The sequence below is a fragment of the Patiria miniata genome, unplaced genomic scaffold, assembly GCF_015706575.1.
Source record: "Patiria miniata isolate m_02_andy unplaced genomic scaffold, ASM1570657v1 HiC_scaffold_18, whole genome shotgun sequence".
Lineage (NCBI taxonomy): Eukaryota > Metazoa > Echinodermata > Asteroidea > Valvatida > Asterinidae > Patiria > Patiria miniata.
In genome coordinates, this window is record NW_024037056.1 from 8813855 (window position 1) to 8833388 (window position 19534).

The 19534-nt window shown below is 42.6% G+C and overlaps 1 protein-coding gene across 1 annotated transcript; it reads right to left on the reverse strand.

The window, feature by feature from the left end:
• Positions 1-13108: 13108 nt before the first annotated feature.
• Positions 13109-17909, reverse strand: LOC119724513 (topoisomerase I damage affected protein 7-like). The gene has a single exon (XM_038195598.1). The coding sequence runs from the start codon at positions 16907-16909 to the stop codon at positions 15260-15262; it is 1650 nt and encodes a 549-aa protein (XP_038051526.1). The 5' UTR covers positions 16910-17909; the 3' UTR covers positions 13109-15259.
• Between the last annotated feature and the right edge of the window lie 1625 nt (positions 17910-19534).

A 19534-nucleotide genomic window follows, 5' to 3' on the forward strand; every position in this document is an offset into this window, starting at 1 on the left:
TGTACATGTATATACTTATGATACCCGTGTTAATGTTATTCATGTCCGTGTTACGAATTATCTTGTAAATAGAATACTAAAATTGTTAATTTTGACATATTACCTTCACCCTTTTTCTTATATATTATAATACCCTCCAATGTATAAATTAATCTTGGTATCTAAATTGCTGACCGAGAGAAGAGTTTGTTGGATTGCACAGGGTACAACACAAATTGGGTTCTAAACGTCATATTGTATGTCTTTCTTTGTTTAAACGATTGTTTTTTTTGTACTTGTATTGTGACTTCTCGGTTGGATTTTTTATGAATGAAGAAAGTATTTTCGTGGTTCACTTTAGATAACACCCTGTTTTGTTAATTATATGTTTTTCCCGGCTAATTTCCTAAAATGTTCATTCACTTCTGAAAATCGGCCATTCATTTTAGTCTGAATTTGAGAATCGCTCTGAACACGCGTTCCATTTTCGCTACCAGAGCATTCGATTCCATTTCAGTTCAATCAATTAAGCGATTGACGGAGCACCACCTTTCGTTTACGTCTATTCAGATTTGTTTACAAGATTTCTTTTTTGCTTTAAGAGGGCGATTTCAAATAATCACCATTCTATTTCACATCAGCACCAGATACAATTAGAAGTTTCTTTTTTATTAACCGTCAATCAAATTAGCTGTACCTGAAATCAAATTAGAAAAGGAATGCTTGCGTAAATGAATGCACAGGTAACGTAATTCGCCGTCTGTTTGTCAAAACCGAATGCACGGACAATGAAAACAATTGAACTTTCGTTGAATTGAAATGGATAAAAGACGTGCATTCAAATTCAGACGAAAACGAATGCCCGAATTTTAGAAGTGAATGAAAATTTCAGGAAATTGGCCGGGAAAACCTATACTTTACGCACAGTGAATGCTTGATCATTACATAATAATTAGTACTGATGATACTCAACATTTTTCTCCATTATATGCCTTGCTATCGATGTTTGTTTACCATAAATGCGAAAGTGTTAAACAAAGAAGAACACACCCAAACGAGTGAAATATCGCTTAGTGTTATATTACATTCCATGTTTAACATAATCCATCTACGTCATGACATCAAATCACAGTTACCACACCGTATTCTCTAAATCATTTATAAAATAGGTGGCGAGTTCTCAACGGGCGGTGATAATTATATCAAAACACTGCCTAGTGGTCACCCAAACTAGTTATTACAATTTTTACTTTTACATTGGCAGAGTCGTTTGTGGTTTGGAAACTTTTTCCCCAACAATCTATGTCTTCATGTTGATTCGAATGACCATATTCATGAGAACAGCAGTGATGCTGTACCAGACAACGTCTTCAATTTTGCGTCAAACACTTCTCACGTGGGATTTCCGGAGTCCTGCTCGATTAGGCAGGCGTTGTGTCTTGTTGCCACACCAAACTCCATGCTTTTTTTTTTTCGAGCTATACAGTATGCATGGTCTCACGTCTGACGCACATCGCTTACGTAACGCCAAATCCGATTCGAACGCAACCCGTTGCTTAACGACTGAGAAAAAATAAATTACATGTACAACATTATTAAAGGGAATATACATCATTTGCTTTTGCTGTAATTTTCAGAAATGGATGGAATTGGGGGGTTGAAAATATATAGCAAATATAGTTACACTGACTTTTTTGAGATTTTGGGTTCGAAAATGCTATAAAAACCAAGAAAAACAATCATTTTCCTGTAGTCTGGTTCCCTGACTCCATTTAAGAAGAAACAGAGCAGTTTACATATATTGGGGAATTGTAAGGTCAGGGAACCAGTCTAGCTGGCTTGTACCCGTTCATAGGTGTGTAATCGTATGGTCAACTGGGGCCAGTATTTGAAAAAAAGCCAGTTTTTTCCAACGCTGATCGGCCGATCAGTGTTGGAAATTGATACAAAAAAACACTTTTCTTGAAAATGACAGTATACCAGGTGCCATGATTTTACAGGATGCTTTACACTGTCATTCACTAACAGTCCAGCAAGGTATTTCAAAATGATTTGATAGTTTTATTTTTTGATGTTTGCAAATGTTGTATTTTCCCTTTAATTGGAGTTTGCGAGTTCTGCACGGGTAGAGTCACCGATTTCGTGTAAGTGTTCTTGGCGATAGGGAAAACACTTAATGATCTCCCTCCCACGAAGGAACTCAAGACACTGATTTCACTGATGTTCTCAGATAACGTAAATGAGGGCCTTCAAAAGGGAGCAAACTTAAGACTCGACACTAATGAACACAAAGACACGCCCACTAGCAACTGCGTAGGCGAGTAGCGCGTTTAGTATTAACTCGAGTTTTTTTCCGATGCAGTTCCAGAAGTAAGCCTGGCAGCAAATAAGAAGTCATCTTTGTTACGTGCTCGAACAATATCAGATTTCCGATTGGCAAGTGAAAGCCACTGGTAAATTCCTTGATGTCAGGCAGGGAATGTTTTACCATGCCACTTCTAACGGACCCACTTGTTCAGCAGTTCAGAGGCCTCAGCACCACTGATGGGTATCATCACAGTAAGCAGCGAAGTAAAGGGAACGGGCTGGCCTTATCTTACCGCTCCAATCAACAGACGTCCGGCGTGCACCCGTTACCACCGGCTACTGATCTGGCAGATGGGCAAGAGTCCGGTAAGGAGTCGGATTGGTTCGTTCAACGTTACATCGATAGTCTACCCGATGTACCTCACGACCAATCCACACGATCACTGACACAGAGGGGTGCCAATCATCCTATCTCCGCTACCGACTCTGTAATAACGAGCCCCCAGCATGACGGTGAAGAAAACACGTCCAGGCGACGCGATCGGCAAGCCCGCCGTCCACCCCGGTCCCCTCCGCTGGAGCCGGCCAACCCCAAGAAGATTTTGAGGTCGTGCAGGAATCCACCGCACGGTTCGAGCTCGTCGAGCGAACTTCCATTCTTGCATGACGGACCATCCAACATGTATGAGACTCAGTTGCGTAGGTTCTTTAGGAACGACCAAGAGCTGAACGAGGACAACACAGCTAGTAGAACTCTCGTCAACTCCCTGTCACAGTACATTCCCAGTTCATCAATCATACTACCACCACTGACTACCAGCGGACGGTCCGAGAACGGTTCACACTTCTTACCTCCCATCTCCAAGACTGGCTCCCTATTTTCTCAGCAGTCGGTAGACAACACGGCACAAAGGCAGATGGATTCAAAAATGATTCCAGATACCAATAAGAATAAGAATCCATCAACAGATGCCAACCTACCAGCCATCTCAGTTTCCTCTACAGATAATTACATAAAGGACAAAGAAGAGAAACTCTATTGTTTATTCAGTTTAGAAAACCCTAACTCGACTGTCGACGACTTGATTATCTCCCAAGTAGAGTACTCGACAGAAAGCCCCGTCGATGATTCCAACCACAAAATGTCTAGTAGTGAGACCTCAGCCCCGGCGGCGGCGGCCAGCAAGAAGCGTGTGACGTGGTCCAAGAGCTTACCGCGCCGTGCTGGCTACGCCACATGCAGCTTCCATCCCTCGGACTTTGCCACTCCAGCCCCGCGTCTGACCAAACTGGACATTGGTATCGGCCGAGAACGACACCTCAAAAGACGGAGGGCATGTTGCCTGAGGAACGATCCAGCATTGGGACTCGTGCACCTCGTCATGTCCAACCAGAATCAACCTTCATCACCTTCCAATAATAGAGCCAGCATTTCAATTTCCATCTTCAACACATCGGAACGAAAATAAATCTCACTCCTGCATTCTTCTTCTCTCAATTACAAGTTGTGGTCACTTCTCAAACTACCATTATGCACTAATTGGGAGGGCTGCGGTAAGGAGTCGTTTCTAATCTAAATCACGTCAAAATATCCAGAGATATCTCCTTGCGATGTCTTGAAAAGGGATTATAGACTTCACTTTTTTTATTCAAAAGAACAGCATGTCACATTTTGTCGGTAGCAAAGTACTTTTGGCACATTAAATAAGCCTTTTTCATTTGATATAAATGTATTATGCATGATTTTGTCAGTATTTTGTCGGCAATTGTGTAGGTTTATTGAGCCGTCAGTATCGGCTAATGGTTTACATGTATATCTTACATGAAGATGTAAGCTGTTTATTAATGTGTGTTCGGGAGGTATTATAACACGCTGTTTAAGACCGGTGGGAGTCTGGATGGCCGATAATTAACCTAAGCGAAGCCGATGGTAATTATCACCCATCCAGACTCCCAACGGTCTTAAAAAGAGGATTTAATACCGACCAAACACATATTTATTCCCCATTAATGAATTCTATTTCGGTAAAAAAAAAAAAAAAATCAAATCTTTTCGTTCCAAAATCATTACGCTAATAATAACTTACATTCAACTTTAAAAAGTCTTGTCTTACCATTGATTTTATTAAACAGATTAATCGATATGTCTGAAAATTTCAACTGTCTTGTAAATTCCTCTTAAAAAGTGCATTTAAACCAAGCGCACCACGACAGTTGTGAATTCACGTTCATCGCTATACAGCCTGTCTAAAAAAATGGTACAATCGAAAAAAAAATTTTTTCAATATCAAATCTCAACATAAGTAAGTCGTTTTGAGCATCACATTAAAGAAAAAAGACAAGGCTTTCCAATACTTTTTGTTTCATCTCATTTGCTTTTGTCAATCCAGAGATCACTCCAGTTTACTGCGGAACACAAAAATCGGTTTGTGCCACAGTACTCGAAACAACTCTGCCCATGCATAAAAGTGGCACAAAATCGATTTTGGTGTATCGCACTAAATTGATTATATCTCTGAATTGACAAAAGCAAATAAGATCAATCAAACACTATTGGAAAGCCCAGTCTTTGTTCTTTAATATTATGCCAAGTAAGAATGACTTATTTTGAAATTTCATACCATTTTTTTTTTAGACAGACTGTACATCAAAATTGTGTACCATTTTAGTACTTAATGATACTTTTGCAATTATTCATTCATACAATGAAGATGTAAATAAAGAAATAACCACAACTACAGAAGCAAACTATACCCCAACAGCTTCGATGAGAAAAGATCGACTTTATATTTTGTCGCTCTTGTTAAAAGAGCATAGTTCTCTAAAATTCAAGGAATTTCGTTGTGAACTAGTATACCGAACTTAACTTTTATCAAAATCAACTGCCTCACGCATGTCATATAACCATCAAAATCCATCGAAAACCTTGAAGAAAATAAGTCTGATAGATGACAAAATCGGACCTATTGCAATCGAAAAAGGATTAGCTCTACGAACTGGAACGCTTTACCGTGTACTATTTAAAAGGCATAATAACATCATGACTTACATGCATTGTGTTTGTTTCCTACAACCACAACTCTCAACATCGAAGGAAGAACATAACCTGTGGAAGTTTCAGCTCAAATAAAAATGACACTTTTCGAGAAAACAGTGAAAAACATGCACAACCAATAACTTTTGATCACGAAACAAGATCTCGTCCATCCCTTAGCACTCTATTTCCAAAATTCAGTCACTTGACTGATCATTGAAAATCACCAAATATAATATACATTTCTTGATTTCTTGCAAATGACAGCAAGCCAAACAGAATAGTTTCACAGAGTGTTAAGTACTAATACGATCTTTAATCCAAGTACGCTTTTGTGGTAATAATGCAAATTATCATACAGTGTATGCCACTAATGCCTGAATTCAGTCAACATTAAAATGTTCATTACTGTACTCATGGAATATTGTATTTATATAAACGTGTGCATCTTTGTTGCGATTCGTTGTAGTGTAACTTTCCCATTGTTTGCTCCATTTTTATCATATTTGCATCATTTACAAAAGAGGAGAATTACTCTTAGCTTTGTTTAATTCATTAAAAATCTATTCGGTAAAGGGCACTATATTTTGTGATACGATTTTTCTCAATGTTTAACCTGTTATTTAAAATATGAATGTATTGCTAATTGTACTTTTGGAAACTTACTAAGACCTGTATATCTCACCCGAGGGGATAGAAAGTAAAATAAAAAATAAGAGAATATGTGAAGATTGTTCGTTTCCGTATTTTTTTCTCCGTATGACTTAAGGCCGGTTCACAGTCGGCACGAAAGTGAACGTGAATTTCTGACGTTGCGACAATTGTTCGCGCTGCGAATTCGCATAAGTATAATAACACATTTTCAAATCCGGCGAATTTCGCAACGAATATTTCTTGACGTCCAATTTGCTTCGCATTCGCCTTCGCGTAATAAGAATGAAATGACCTTTAGTCAACCTCCCTTGCTTGAAGCCCGGTTCATACTTTGGCGTCAGGAAGCACTCACTGCGAAATTCGTCCGAGTTGAAATATGTTCAACTTTACGAATTCGCAGCGCCAATACTTGCCTTGATGTCACAAATGCGCGTTCGCTGTGGCGCAAAGAATGAGCCCAGCAGCCGTAATACCACGGGCCTTTAGAACTTAGGCCTACTTTTAAAACCTTTCGTTGTAACAACACGAACGAAACTGCCCAAGCAAAAAGAAAATATAGTCTTTCTACATAATCTACAACTAAGTAAAGATTAGTTGACTGTCTAAAATTGTTATCCCGTAATATTTTACAGTTTCACCCTGAAAAATAGATAGTTTTTTCTTAATTGATACTATTTTGTACTAAAAATAGTGCCTACATTATTAAAAACAGTTATTCACTTTTAAGTGGACATCGAACAAAGATCCGCGCGCTTTAAGTCATTTCGAATTTACAACATTAATTATTCCATCACAAAAATAAATCAGGCGTATCTTTTGTATGTTATGAGGGCAAATCAACCCGATTGGAATGCATATTCTAAGAGGCATGGGAAATGTGAAAAAAAGTAGCCTTTCTGCTGAAATAAAGCAAACAAATTGAAAATTCGTTAGGAGAGAAAAAAGAGAACATGCCGAAGAGCACGGTACAGGAACTGTTTAATACAGGTTTAGATACGACAATCAGGCTTACGTGTCAAATTCATAAAAGGGTTACTGAAAGCGTCTAGGGGATAAAAGGGAAGACTACTGCATATAGACCTATGGAGGTCTGATAATTCATGTCGTCTTTAAAACTTATCCTCGCTATAGCCAGGGAAGTCTTACTCTCTACGTCGTCGTAAGACTACCCTGGCTAACCCAGTCCACATATTGAATATTTTAACGATCGTCGTCAGTCAATCGCATTGTCTGCGTAAACTCTGTAGCGTTTTAAACGCACTAAATATTCATGTTTCCTGATCTACGATGCACATATATGACATCTTTTGCGTCTCTGTGCCTTTATTACACGAAATTTTTTTGGGTGTTTTTTGATGGTTTCATCAGACACCCTTACAAATGGGATTTTGTCCAGATCATAACGACACGGTTTCGCTGTCGGACATCAACCAAGCCCTTGGAGAATACCGAGCTCCTACAACAGGAACTAAAGGAAGACCTGAAGGTTAGGCCGAATGCCATCAAAAGCCATCATATACTAGCCAATAAATTAAAGAAAAGTCAAAAGAGAAAGAAACTGGAAAGTGAAACTGGGCATGCTGGAACATCTTTTCCCTCCCTGATTGGCAACTTAACTGCCTGGCAAAATGTTGATATACGCACATGCACTAAATGTCACAATCATCATGTGTAGAGAAAGCCAGATCTGCAGTTTGCCAACAGCAACCCTCAGTACTTATAGCCTGGGTCAAGGCGTTTGTCATTATTCGTCCGTTCGCGGTAAATGATTGGCGGCATATCCTTGCTATGCAGTGCCTTAAAACTACAGTGTAAACAGCGACCTCATGCGGCCACTCTTTTTCTGCAAATCATTTGGATCCAGACGAACGCCTTGGTCCAAGCTTATGTTTATTTTTATTTTGCTCTAGATTTGCAGCGCACGACCTCACAGATAAGCGTAGGCGGGGTTAATATGTGGAGTGCCCAATCACACCTTGGTAAATCCCAACGTCATCAAATCATTTGCAGCTATTCGCCTTTGGCGGACGTGTCAGGAACCACATATTTGGTGCATGCCATGTGTATGTATTATGTACAGTACACATGTCACACGTTTTCGCTATATGAACTTTCACCGCTATGCAAGTTTCCACGCAACGATTGACCAATAAAAAAACGACTTTAAAGGTCAGCTTAGGCTATTAGCATAATGAGCATCACCCCAAAAACCTCACATGGATGATTGGACCAAGGCGTTCGTCTGGATCTAAATGATTTGTATAAAATAGTGGCCGCATCGCTGTTCGCGCTGTATCTTTAATGCATTGCACAGCTAGGACATGCCGGCGATCGTTTACCGCATACGGACGAATCAGTGACGAACGCCTTGACCAAAGCTACATTATTCATGGAATACAAAAATAGAGTACCAATTTAATTATTTGCTTTATTGGCATTAATTTAAGGTGCTTCTGCACAGAGAGTTGGCATTTGGTGCAAGCCCAGATAGAATACATGTAGTACCAGGAAGGTGGCTGCTGGAGATTAAGACGAGAGCACAAGGGAGCGAGGGCCCGCTGGCAAAGGCTTAATGGTTCGTACTTTGCTGAAGTACAAACACAGCTATACTATACAGACACCAAGAGAGCAATCGTCATCATGTCCTATACCTTCCAGAAATGCAAACAGCAAACTATTTCTGTATTGAGCGTGACCACACTTGGTGGAAGGTAGCTCAAATCAACTTCCTGAGTATAGTCAACACACCAATTGACAATTGGGACATACGGGAAAACGAAACACTCAGAAGTCCTTGTTGGAAAGAGGGATGAGTAAGCAATGTAGTCATTGTGGTAATGAAGATAATGATGACGATGGTGTTGAATGAGAATAGTCGAATATGCCAAGTAGTAGTAATGAGGCAGCAGTGAGGGTTGCCGTCTCGCAACCGTCGCTAAGCACCTCAGATCTTAGAGATGGCAAATGAGTCCATGAAGTGGTTGTTAGTCGCTAGGAGCAAGGGAAAAGAGTGCCCGCCCTGGGCTGACATAGCCAGCTTATCCCCGGCCAGTAAGACGTATTGGGCTTACTGAAATCAGATATCAGTTAGAGATGGTGTGTTGTATCAACGTTGGGAGTCTGGAGATGGTACTTCCTTCCGGTGGAGGCTTATGGCTCCTTAGATCATCAGACACAGGTTTATAGAAGAATTGCATGGTGGGAAACTTGGTGGCCACCTAGTCTTGGCCTGAAGAAGACGTTTGCCCGTGTAAAACAAAGATACTTCTGGTCAGGCATAAGTGCCGATGTAAGGACAGGCGTGCGCCAGTGTAACAAGTGTGCGAGGAAGAAGCCGACTCCAAAGAAAGGGAGGACGCCCTTGCAGCAGTATAATGTTAGGGGAACCATGGACAGGGTAGCCATGGATTTGGTTGGCCCCCTACCGAAGACAGAGGATGGGAACCAGTGGATCCTTGTAGTAGGAGAGTACACTACAAGATGGATGGAGGCATATGCGCTTCCAGATACGAATGCCGAGACAGTCGCCGCTAAAGTTGTTAGCGAGTTTGTGTGTCGATTCGGAGTGCCGAGAGAGGTCCATACGGACCAAGGGACCAATTTCGAATCCGATCTTTTCCGAGAGATCAGTCGGGTGCTCGGCATTAGTAAAACAAGTACTACAGCGTATAACCCCAAGTCAGATGGTCTCATAGAGAGGTTCAATAAGACCCTCGTTACCATGGTATCCATGATGATTGACCCGCACAAAGGTCAGCGCGGTTGGAACATGTGCCTCCTATTTGCAACTAGTGCGCACCGATGAACGCCACAGGAGAGTTTAGGGGAATCCCCGAATATGATGATGCTGGGTCGAGAAGTGACTCTGCCATTGGACTTGACCGTGGAGAATCCTGCACCAAGTGATGACGAAGCAGTACAGACGGACTATGCGCAGAATCTGAGGGACCAGATTCAAAGAGCTCACGAGAGGGCGCAAAAATGCTTAGGAAAAAGCGTGAGATGCCAAAAAGTGAACTATGACCGGAGGGCAACCAACACTTGCATCCGGGAGAATGAATTCGTGTGGATATTCAACCCTGCGAAATTAGCCCCAAACTTCAGTTGGAGTGGGAGGGGCCATATCCGGTGCTGAAGAAACTGTCAGATGTGGTGGTTCGCATTCAAAAATCAAAGGGCGCCAAGCCACGTGTAATATATGTGGACAAGCTGAAACCTTACCAAGGTAGTCTGATCGATCCATGGAGTACTCCCAGTAGGGCTCCCTCTCGTGACAACGAGATCAGAGCATGCGCTGAGAACGAACAAGGCCATCTGGGGGAGTTGGAACCTTCAGATGAAGACGGTGTAGAAGACAATCTCCTGGTACCCTTGGATGATATTAGGTGCAGAAAACATTTGGTGCGCATGACAGGGAACAGTCTTCTTGAACCTCCAACGATGAGGACGAGACCAGTTGTCTTGAGCCCTTGCAGGATATGGGCACAGAGATAAATACATGCGCTGAAGACGCACAAGAGCATCCTGAGGAGTTGGAACCTTTGGGTGATAAGGGTGGAGAATTTCTTCCCGAGGAGTTGCATGACGGGGGTGTAGAAAGTATACAGAAACCATGGGGTAGCATGAATGCGGCAAGCAGTATACAAAAATCCAAAGAGTCAAGGAGGTATCCAAAGAGGGTGCACAGGTTGCCCCTAAGATTCCGTTAAGTGGAATTTGAGTCGGCTGTCAATATAACAGCTGTTTCCATCTTTTTGTCCTTCAGAATTGGCTCTAGAATGGCGCCCCCAACACAGACGAAGACGTACAAGTGCGACAAGTGTGGTCACACATTTCAGAGGTTGAAGGGGTTGCTCCGGCACCTGAGAATAAACCACGGGCCGGCGACGTTTCTATACTGCAGCCACTGCGGGTTTCATGTGAAGCGCAGAGACCACTTGCGCAGACACTACAAGATGGAGCACCCTGCAAAGCTGTCCGAGGTTTCAGAAATAGATAAGGAGCCGGAAAGAGGGCTCCCCACTGCAGTGGCGGGCACCGAACAACCCCCGAAGGATGTACGTCTAGTCCAAAAGTCTACAGATCCCCAAGCGCCTCTGAAGGTTGTTGTGCCGTTGAACGGCAAGGGTAGTCAGGAGGCCGATGATGACGGGCTTCTCGCCCTTAGAGGGCTTCACCCTGTCTGTCCCCCATCCCTTCATCTCCTCAACGCACTGTGGAGGAGGACCAAAGACCGCAAGAAGATGAGACGCCGAAGAATTATGAAGATGACGCCATCAGCCTGTCATCAATGCCTCCACTGGAGCTAGATATCGACGAGGAAAAGATACCAGAGGAGCCTCAAGAAAAGACGCACATGCCACAGAAGAAGCCGAAATGGCAAGGCAATGCCCCAGCTCTTCCAGAGCCAGCAGGTGATACCCAGACCAAGGCAGCAACTTCATCAAGGAAGCAGCCCGCCGAGAAGACTCGGTTTGAGCTTCAAAGCCCGAAGATACCGAAACTGGCCACCTTTGTGGAGCACACGGAGACGATAATCTACGTGGACAATGTCGTCATCTCCAGGGAATCTCGCAAATGGACATTCTACCGGGACGTACTCGTGCAGTGCAGCCACGCACTCCCTGGGCATGGATTCATTACCAGGAAAACCTAGGACATCTCAGGAGATAACTTTATTTTTGTCTTGAAGATAAAGACTTTTATTTTTCTGAAGTATATTTTATACCAAGCAGTTCAAATAGAACTTTATTTAATTTTGAGACGTACAGGCCAAAGATCGTGCTAGAAAAGTCATTGTTTTGATAAGGTAATAATGAAAGATTTTATAAACCCATTGTTAAGGTAAAACAAATGTTTAAAGTGTTTGTGTATTGTTCTTAATGTTTTCTCTTTCAGGTTTTCAAATTTAAAGTAGGTATGTAATAAGACACTCTGTCACGTTTAGTATGTAAATGTCGGCTTATCTAAGAGGGCATTTATGCCTGTCAGGAGGCTGTGTAACGCAACACAGGGCGCTTTTGCATGGAGAGCTAGCTGTGGCAAAAATTTGCGCACAATACATTTAGTGCATAGCAGTGGGCTAGGCGAGCACAGTGCTTAGGCTCTGCCTTGCGCGTTCGCCATTGGGCAGGGTGGGTCACTGCTCGGTGACGTGCAGCACGTGCGCGCAGGCGCATAAGGGCCAGCGGCCGGCTTGGTTGGTTATATAAGGCGCGCAGAAAGGCGAGATTCGACAGGACCTAATTCTGATCGCTAACGCCGGCACTTGTGGGTGTGTGGTAAGGCAATATACCTCCTGAATTTAGTTGGTAGGGCTGTTGGGCAACAAGCTTACAGTTAGCAATGATAAGTGCACTTCGTCTTCCCTGGACAAAGAATGAGACAAGAACTGCTACGTGGCAGTGCACCAGGAACAAGGGCATCGGTCAGCATTAGTGGTTTGTCAAACTCGGAGATCTTCAATTATTACCAGCATACAAAACTATTTCCAGAAGTAAATGTTCAAGGAAGAATTAGAACTGACAGAAAATCATCCTCCTCTATGATGGGCACAAGTCCCATGCCTCCACTCCAATAATTAACAGGGCAAAAGAACGCGATAACAATTTACTGGTGCAAACAAAGGGTTAATTTGAGTATCGCGGCGGAGAAAAACAAAAATTCACATTTTGCATTACAGTTTAAGACTTTTCATCCAATTTTAACCCTTTAATTTTTTGGAGGAAGGACATTTTATTGCCCACCGGAAAACGGGCCTGTGTTCAGTCATGCATGAACTTATGCAATTAATTTTGGTGTGGACCGAAGCAGGACGGCCATACCAACATATGCAAACGAAGACATTTCATGAAAATGTTCAATTGTAAATTTGGCGGGTACTTTTTGGAGAGTCTACTTTTTTTTGATACACCCTGTAGGATGGTCACGAGTCCCATGCCTCCTTTCAAGTAATTAACTGGGCAAACGCAACGCCAAAGTCAGCTGACAAGGGATTAAACTTAAAGGTGGTGGTTGAATTTACTCTTGCTTAGATCTACATGGGTTTTTTCTATGAAGTTGGATTACATAAGATTTTACTGGAAATTAGGTATATGGGGTCAGTAACGTCATTTTGTTTGTGACTTTTCACACTATATAGCCCTAACAGTTCGGAATCCTCCAATTTTAATACGATTTTACACACCCCCTAGGTAAAGAAAGATTTAGAGCATTTGGATTTTTAAGCATGACATTTTTACACCTGTAACATGGATTCTTCAATATTTTTTATACTTATTCAACAGTTTTCCTGAAGGAATTAAAGACCATTGATAACATGTATTTTAGAAATTTCATGTGAACTTTTAGTGCTGTCTCGTGAAATCTGAAAATTTTACACAAACATTATTTCGAAAAGAGTTTAACATTTAGCATCAACGTGCAGATTTCTTTGAATAATAGCACTAAGACTTTAATATAATTTTACAAAATATAAGTTTGGAATGGTCTGATAAGTTCTCAGCTATTCATTTGGCGGAAATATGATATTTTCACAAACATTCTTTTGTAAAGAGTTAAACATTTAGCATCAACGTGCAGAGTTCTTTGAATATAGCACTGAGACTTTAATATAATTTTACAAAATACAAGTTTGGAATGGTCTGATACGTTCTCAGCTATTCATTAAGGGGAAATATGAATAAACTGTACACATTCTAACCAACTATGCTAAAAACGGAAAACACTTTTGCCTTTAAATATCATGCCGAATAGCATAATACTCAGAAACTTGCTAATAAAAGATGAGTCAAAACAAATCATCAAAATATTCTGCAGTGCTTACCCCTTTTACTTAATCCACAAATGTCATAAAAGGTTTCCCAATTAATGGAAAGACCCACATGTATAGTTTCTAGGTTGTTTGTTCGTTCCGTACTAATTACATTGAACAGCTAGAAAAAGGTAGGCCATTCCATTCCAAATCACCCACAGACATAGCTCACAGCTTTAGTTATTTTTTTCCAACTAAATCACAAAGAATTACTATTTGTTTGAGATCACTTTCTTCAAGATCATTTTGTTGCATGTAACTAAAGGAAGAATATAATGAAGCGTCTAAGACGACCCGTCAACTGAGGGCGCTATACCACTTCAACGGTGCGGACCGGAGCCCCTGAAAAAGAGACTATAAAACCCATTCACTGGACGCTTTTGTCCAGTTTCGGACATTTCCACTAGTCAGTCACATGTTTCGAGTTGTTGTAAAAGGAAGTGTTCTAGAGTTGGAGAAATAAAACCAACTTTTCAACGAATATTATCACCTGTGTTTGTCAGTTGATTGTGTCCCGAAAACCCCCAAATCGACACACTACAATAAGCTGAGCAAAACAAAGCTATAAACAGTTCATCCTAGGTCTAGTTATTGTTGTTTAGTTTGCTGTCGATGGCAGATTGAGAACATAGGGTCAATTAAGCCACAAAGGAGATGACTTTTACAATCACAAATTAGGGACAGATAAAGTTACATTTTGTGGGCCAGCGCTCTAACAAGGGATTGTTATAGTCTACTCTGCCCCTATACCAAAACTCAATATTGGCAAATAATGAAAAATATATAATCCTGGAAATGCCGTTTGTTAAAAATATTCATTAAGGCATTCTCTTTTATCCTATTTGAAAAGAACATGGACTCATCCTCGTAGAGGTGGTTGCTGGCATAGTTGTGGGCTTTGTTGACGGGAGAAAATCCGTCAACAAAAACCACATTAATGTTGCTGATGCAGACAACATGTTGACGGTGACGATGGATGATCTGTACACCGACGAATCAGGGGAGGTTGTCAACCGTGATCAAAACCCTAGTGCTTTATGCAGGGAGCTTGTGAAGCTTCTCAGCCATGATTGCAACACATGTATAGATGTTTGCTGCAGAACAGGTTAGTGATAAGGGAACTTACAGGACAATGACTGTTCAAGTTTGAACAGAAAAAAAAGGTACTTTCAAGAATTTCCATTAAGTATCATCAAGTACTGCTTGCAAGATTAAGCATATAAGTTGACTCCAAAACAGAAAATAACTTGCAGGCAAAATGGATAAGACCTAAGAATTAATATTAGCAGCTTCCAGATGTAGAGTTGGTAAGACGGTGTCCATGCTCCAGCGGATTTTGGTTACAGTGCCCCCTCGCGGCAGCGGGCAAACCATGACCCTGAAAACCTGTCAGATGACCCTTTGGAAGGCAGGTCAGGCAACGAGCAGGAAGGCATGGAAGATGACCCGTGCGGAGGCAGGTCAGACAATGACTATGGAGACCTGTCAGATGACCTGTGGGGAGGCAGGTCAGAAAACGACCATGGAGACCACTCAGATGACCAGTGAGAAGGCAGGTCAGACAACGAGCATGGAGACCTGTCAGATGACCTGTCGGGAGGCAGGTCAGGCAACGACCATGGAGACCTCTCAGATGACCAGTGAGAAGGCAGGTCAGACAACGAGCATGGAGACCTGTCAGATGACCTGTCGGGAGGCAGGTCAGAAAACGACCATGGAGACCACTCAGATGACCAGTGGGAAGGCAGGTCAGACAACGAGCATGGAGACCTGTCAGATGACCTGTCGGGAGGCAGGTCAGACAACGAGCATGGAGACCTCTCAGATGACCAGTGGGAAGGCAGGTCAGAAAACGACCATGGAGACCACTCAGATGACCAGTGGGAAGGCAGGTCAGACAACGAGCATGGAGACCTGTCAGATGACCTGTCGGGAGGCAGGTCAGACAACGAGCATGGAGACCTCTCAGATGACCAGTGGGAAGGCAGGTCAGAAAACGACCATGGAGACCTCTCAGATGACCAGTGGGAAGGCAGGTCAGACAACGAGCATGGAGACCACTCAGATGACCAGTGGGAAGGCAGGTCAGAAAACGACCATGGAGACCTCTCAGATGACCAGTGGGAAGGCAGGTCAGACAACGAGCATGGAGACCACTCAGATGACCAGTGGGAAGGCAGGTCAGAAAACGACCATGGAGACCTCTCAGATGACCAGTGGGAAGGCAGGTCAGACAACGAGCATGGAGACCTGTCAGATGACCTGTCGGGAGGCAGGTCAGAAAACGACCATGGAGACCACTCAGATGACCAGTGGGAAGGCAGGTCAGACAACGAGCATGGAGACCACTCAGATGACCAGTGGGAAGGCAGGTCAGAAAACGACCATGGAGACCTCTCAGATGACCAGTGGGAAGGCAGGTCAGACAACGAGCATGGAGACCTGTCAGATGACCAGTGGGAAGGCAGGTCAGACAACGAGCATGGAGACCACTCAGATGACCAGTGGGAAGGCAGGTCAGAAAACGACCATGGAGACCTCTCAGATGACCAGTGGGAAGGCAGGTCAGACAACGAGCATGGAGACCACTCAGATGACCAGTGGGAAGGCAGGTCAGAAAACGACCATGGAGACCTCTCAGATGACCAGTGGGAAGGCAGGTCAGACAACGAGCATGGAGACCTGTCAGATGACCTGTCGGGAGGCAGGTCAGAAAACGACCATGGAGACCACTCAGATGACCAGTGGGAAGGCAGGTCAGACAACGAGCATGGAGACCTGTCAGATGACCTGTCGGGAGGCAGGTCAGAAAACGACCATGGAGACCACTCAGATGACCAGTGAGAAGGCAGGTCAGACAACGAGCATGGAGACCTGTCAGATGACCTGTCGGGAGGCAGGTCAGAAAACGACCATGGAGACCACTCAGATGACCCGCGGAGAGGCAGGTCATACAACGAGCAGGAAGACATGGCAGATGACCCGTGGGGAGGCAGGTCAGACAGCGACCATAGAGACATGTCAGACAACGAGGAGGAAGATGGTGAAGGAACTTCTGATGATTTTGATGATGATGATGATGGTTCACAATATCCAAAAAGGCAAAGAGTTGGTGAGAACATAATTGAAATAAATGGAATAGAAAGTGTATTAAAGATATTATGGATGGGATGCTGTTAACACCCATCCTAACATAGGGGTTGCTGGTAAACAACATGAAAAGGCACACAAAATAACCAAACGTAACGGTTTTTTTTATCACAATTAAACATACTTTGGTTGAATACATATGCCTTTAAGTGTTAAAAGTTCATGGTTCATCCTTTCGTCAAAAGCTAAAGTGCACCTTTTCGTTAATGAAATGCCACTTCGTAAAGCTGTTGTGTTGATGTTTATTTCAGCAAATACTTACAAGTCTTATTTATGTATTATGATTTTGAGAGGTAGGGCACTGTAATACAAGGTTACTAGTTAGGATGATTATTGTATACGTCTGGCTGTCATGTAATAATTTCACAAAGAGAATAACAGACAAATTGATTGAGAGCGAGAGAGAGATACTACCAATCTTCGATCCTTGATTACAGCTACATATACCCCCCAAAAATTATCTCACTTTAACGTTTAGCAAAAGTTACATTTGAAATAGAATATACACAAAACTATCATGTTTCAGTACAAAGACCGATTAGATGGAAACTAAAAATGGAAAGCTGCATTTTAAGCATGACAGCGTAGCTGAAACAAAAAATACACAGAAAACACTATGAATCTGTTTAGCATGAATACTTTTGAGAGGTCTGAGGGGCAGTTCAATGCAAGTTTTTTTTTTCTGAACCACCACAAGGACACATTTGTTCTTCAATTGTTAAGGCAGTCTGTTTGACAATGTCAGAGTAATTATATAATGTACAAAAAATGTAACAGAAAGACTACCAAGAAATGAAATTGGTGCAATCGCAAAAAGGCACTACCGGTAGGTTAAGTTCAACAAGTTAAGGGAAAATATGTCATATTCACATTACTTAAGTCTGTCATTTCCATTATCTTTTCAGGGAAATCCAAGTCTATTCCACTGGTCCATGGTTTCCTCAATTACGAAGAAGCGATCAACCATCTTCTATAGACATTACATTCACAGACATTACATTCGCGATATCCAGATGACTGTGGGCAATGGAATAGAGGCACTTGCCCAACGTCAACCTACCAGATATCACCCGTGAAGCGGTTGGTGTTCCTACAAGATGGATATATACAAGATTTACAAGACAGTTGATGGTGTAAGGTGCTTTTGCCCCATACAACCCCAGCCTCGCAGTGAAGATGTGGTAAAAATCTCAAGGTACTACGCCACCTCGTCCATTAAAAGAGATTACCAACGCCGAATTACAACCATAATTACAGGACAACAACGGCAAGAAAGGGCATTGGTGGAGTACGTAGATCAACCGCCAACCATTCAGCTCTGCCATGGAAATGCAGACCCTGTTTCTGGTAGCAAATACTTTCGCACTGAGCCAGAAGTACTTGATAAGATTAAGGAAGACGTGACATTTGGAAAGCCATCACACGTGTCTCGGACGGTGCTTTACCCGCCCTACCAATTTTCTGTAGAGCCCCTTTAATGTAGTAACTTTATCACCAGCCCACAGTTTTCGATACTTGCTCGTTGGTTCTGCCTCATTATGCACTTGAGGTGCTGTACTCACCAATAGGACCATTGTTCCCGAGCTCAACTTCTGACCCCAGTGGATGAGGTAACGTCTGGGTTTTGGTGTGTGTGCACTTGGCAGCTAAAATAAGTGCTCATTCTGTATCCAGACAGGCCACAGCCTGGTTCACTTTAGAAAGAGTTATTCTGAATATGCATCTTTCTAGAACATTTTGACTTGTGAAATTCTAATTCGAACTTCGATGTAATCCACCCTTACATAGTTAGACACCCCGGAACCACAGTCATTTCACCGCGTGGAATAAAGACTAAATGGAAACCAAAGCTCTGACCTTTGGCCATCGTGTTCTTCTTTTCTGCGGTTGAGCTATCTGGTTTAATTTAGTTACCACTTCCCTGAAGTTACACTTATGCAGATGCCAGAATAACACGTGTACGGAGAGGCCAAAAGACGTGCTGTCTCAGCAAGGTTCGCACCTCGAAACAGAAAACAGGTAGAGAAGATCTGGTACAGAGAGAAGAAAAGGCAAGGAGAAATTGGGAGCCGTAATTTTGCAGATAGCATTCTCAACATTGAGAATGACATCCAGGATTCACAGTTTGTGAGATATATAATCCGCGGGCCAGGGAAAATCCCTTCAATTATATTATACACAGATACCCAGATAGACTGCATGGAATGCTGCTGCTTCAGTTCCAACTGTGCTGAAGAGAGCAGCATTCTGGGGGTGTACAAAACCTTCAACTTGGGCCCACTACACATCATCATACTGACTTACAAAAACGTTGCCGTGGTGAGAAGAAAAACGGGAGATCCACCAATATTTCTGGGACCAATGTACCTTCATGGGCAGTCTACACGCATGGAGTATAACCACTTCTTTGATCATATCCGAGCAAGAGTACAAGGAACATCGACACCCTTCATCGGAAGCGACGATGAGAAAGGTCTGTGGCGTGCAGTCGAAGACGCATGGCCAAACTCAAATCGTCTTTTCTGCACCGAGCACTTGAAAAAGAACTGCAGTGAAAGACTAACCAGAAAGGAAGGGCTGAGTGACAAGAAGAAGAA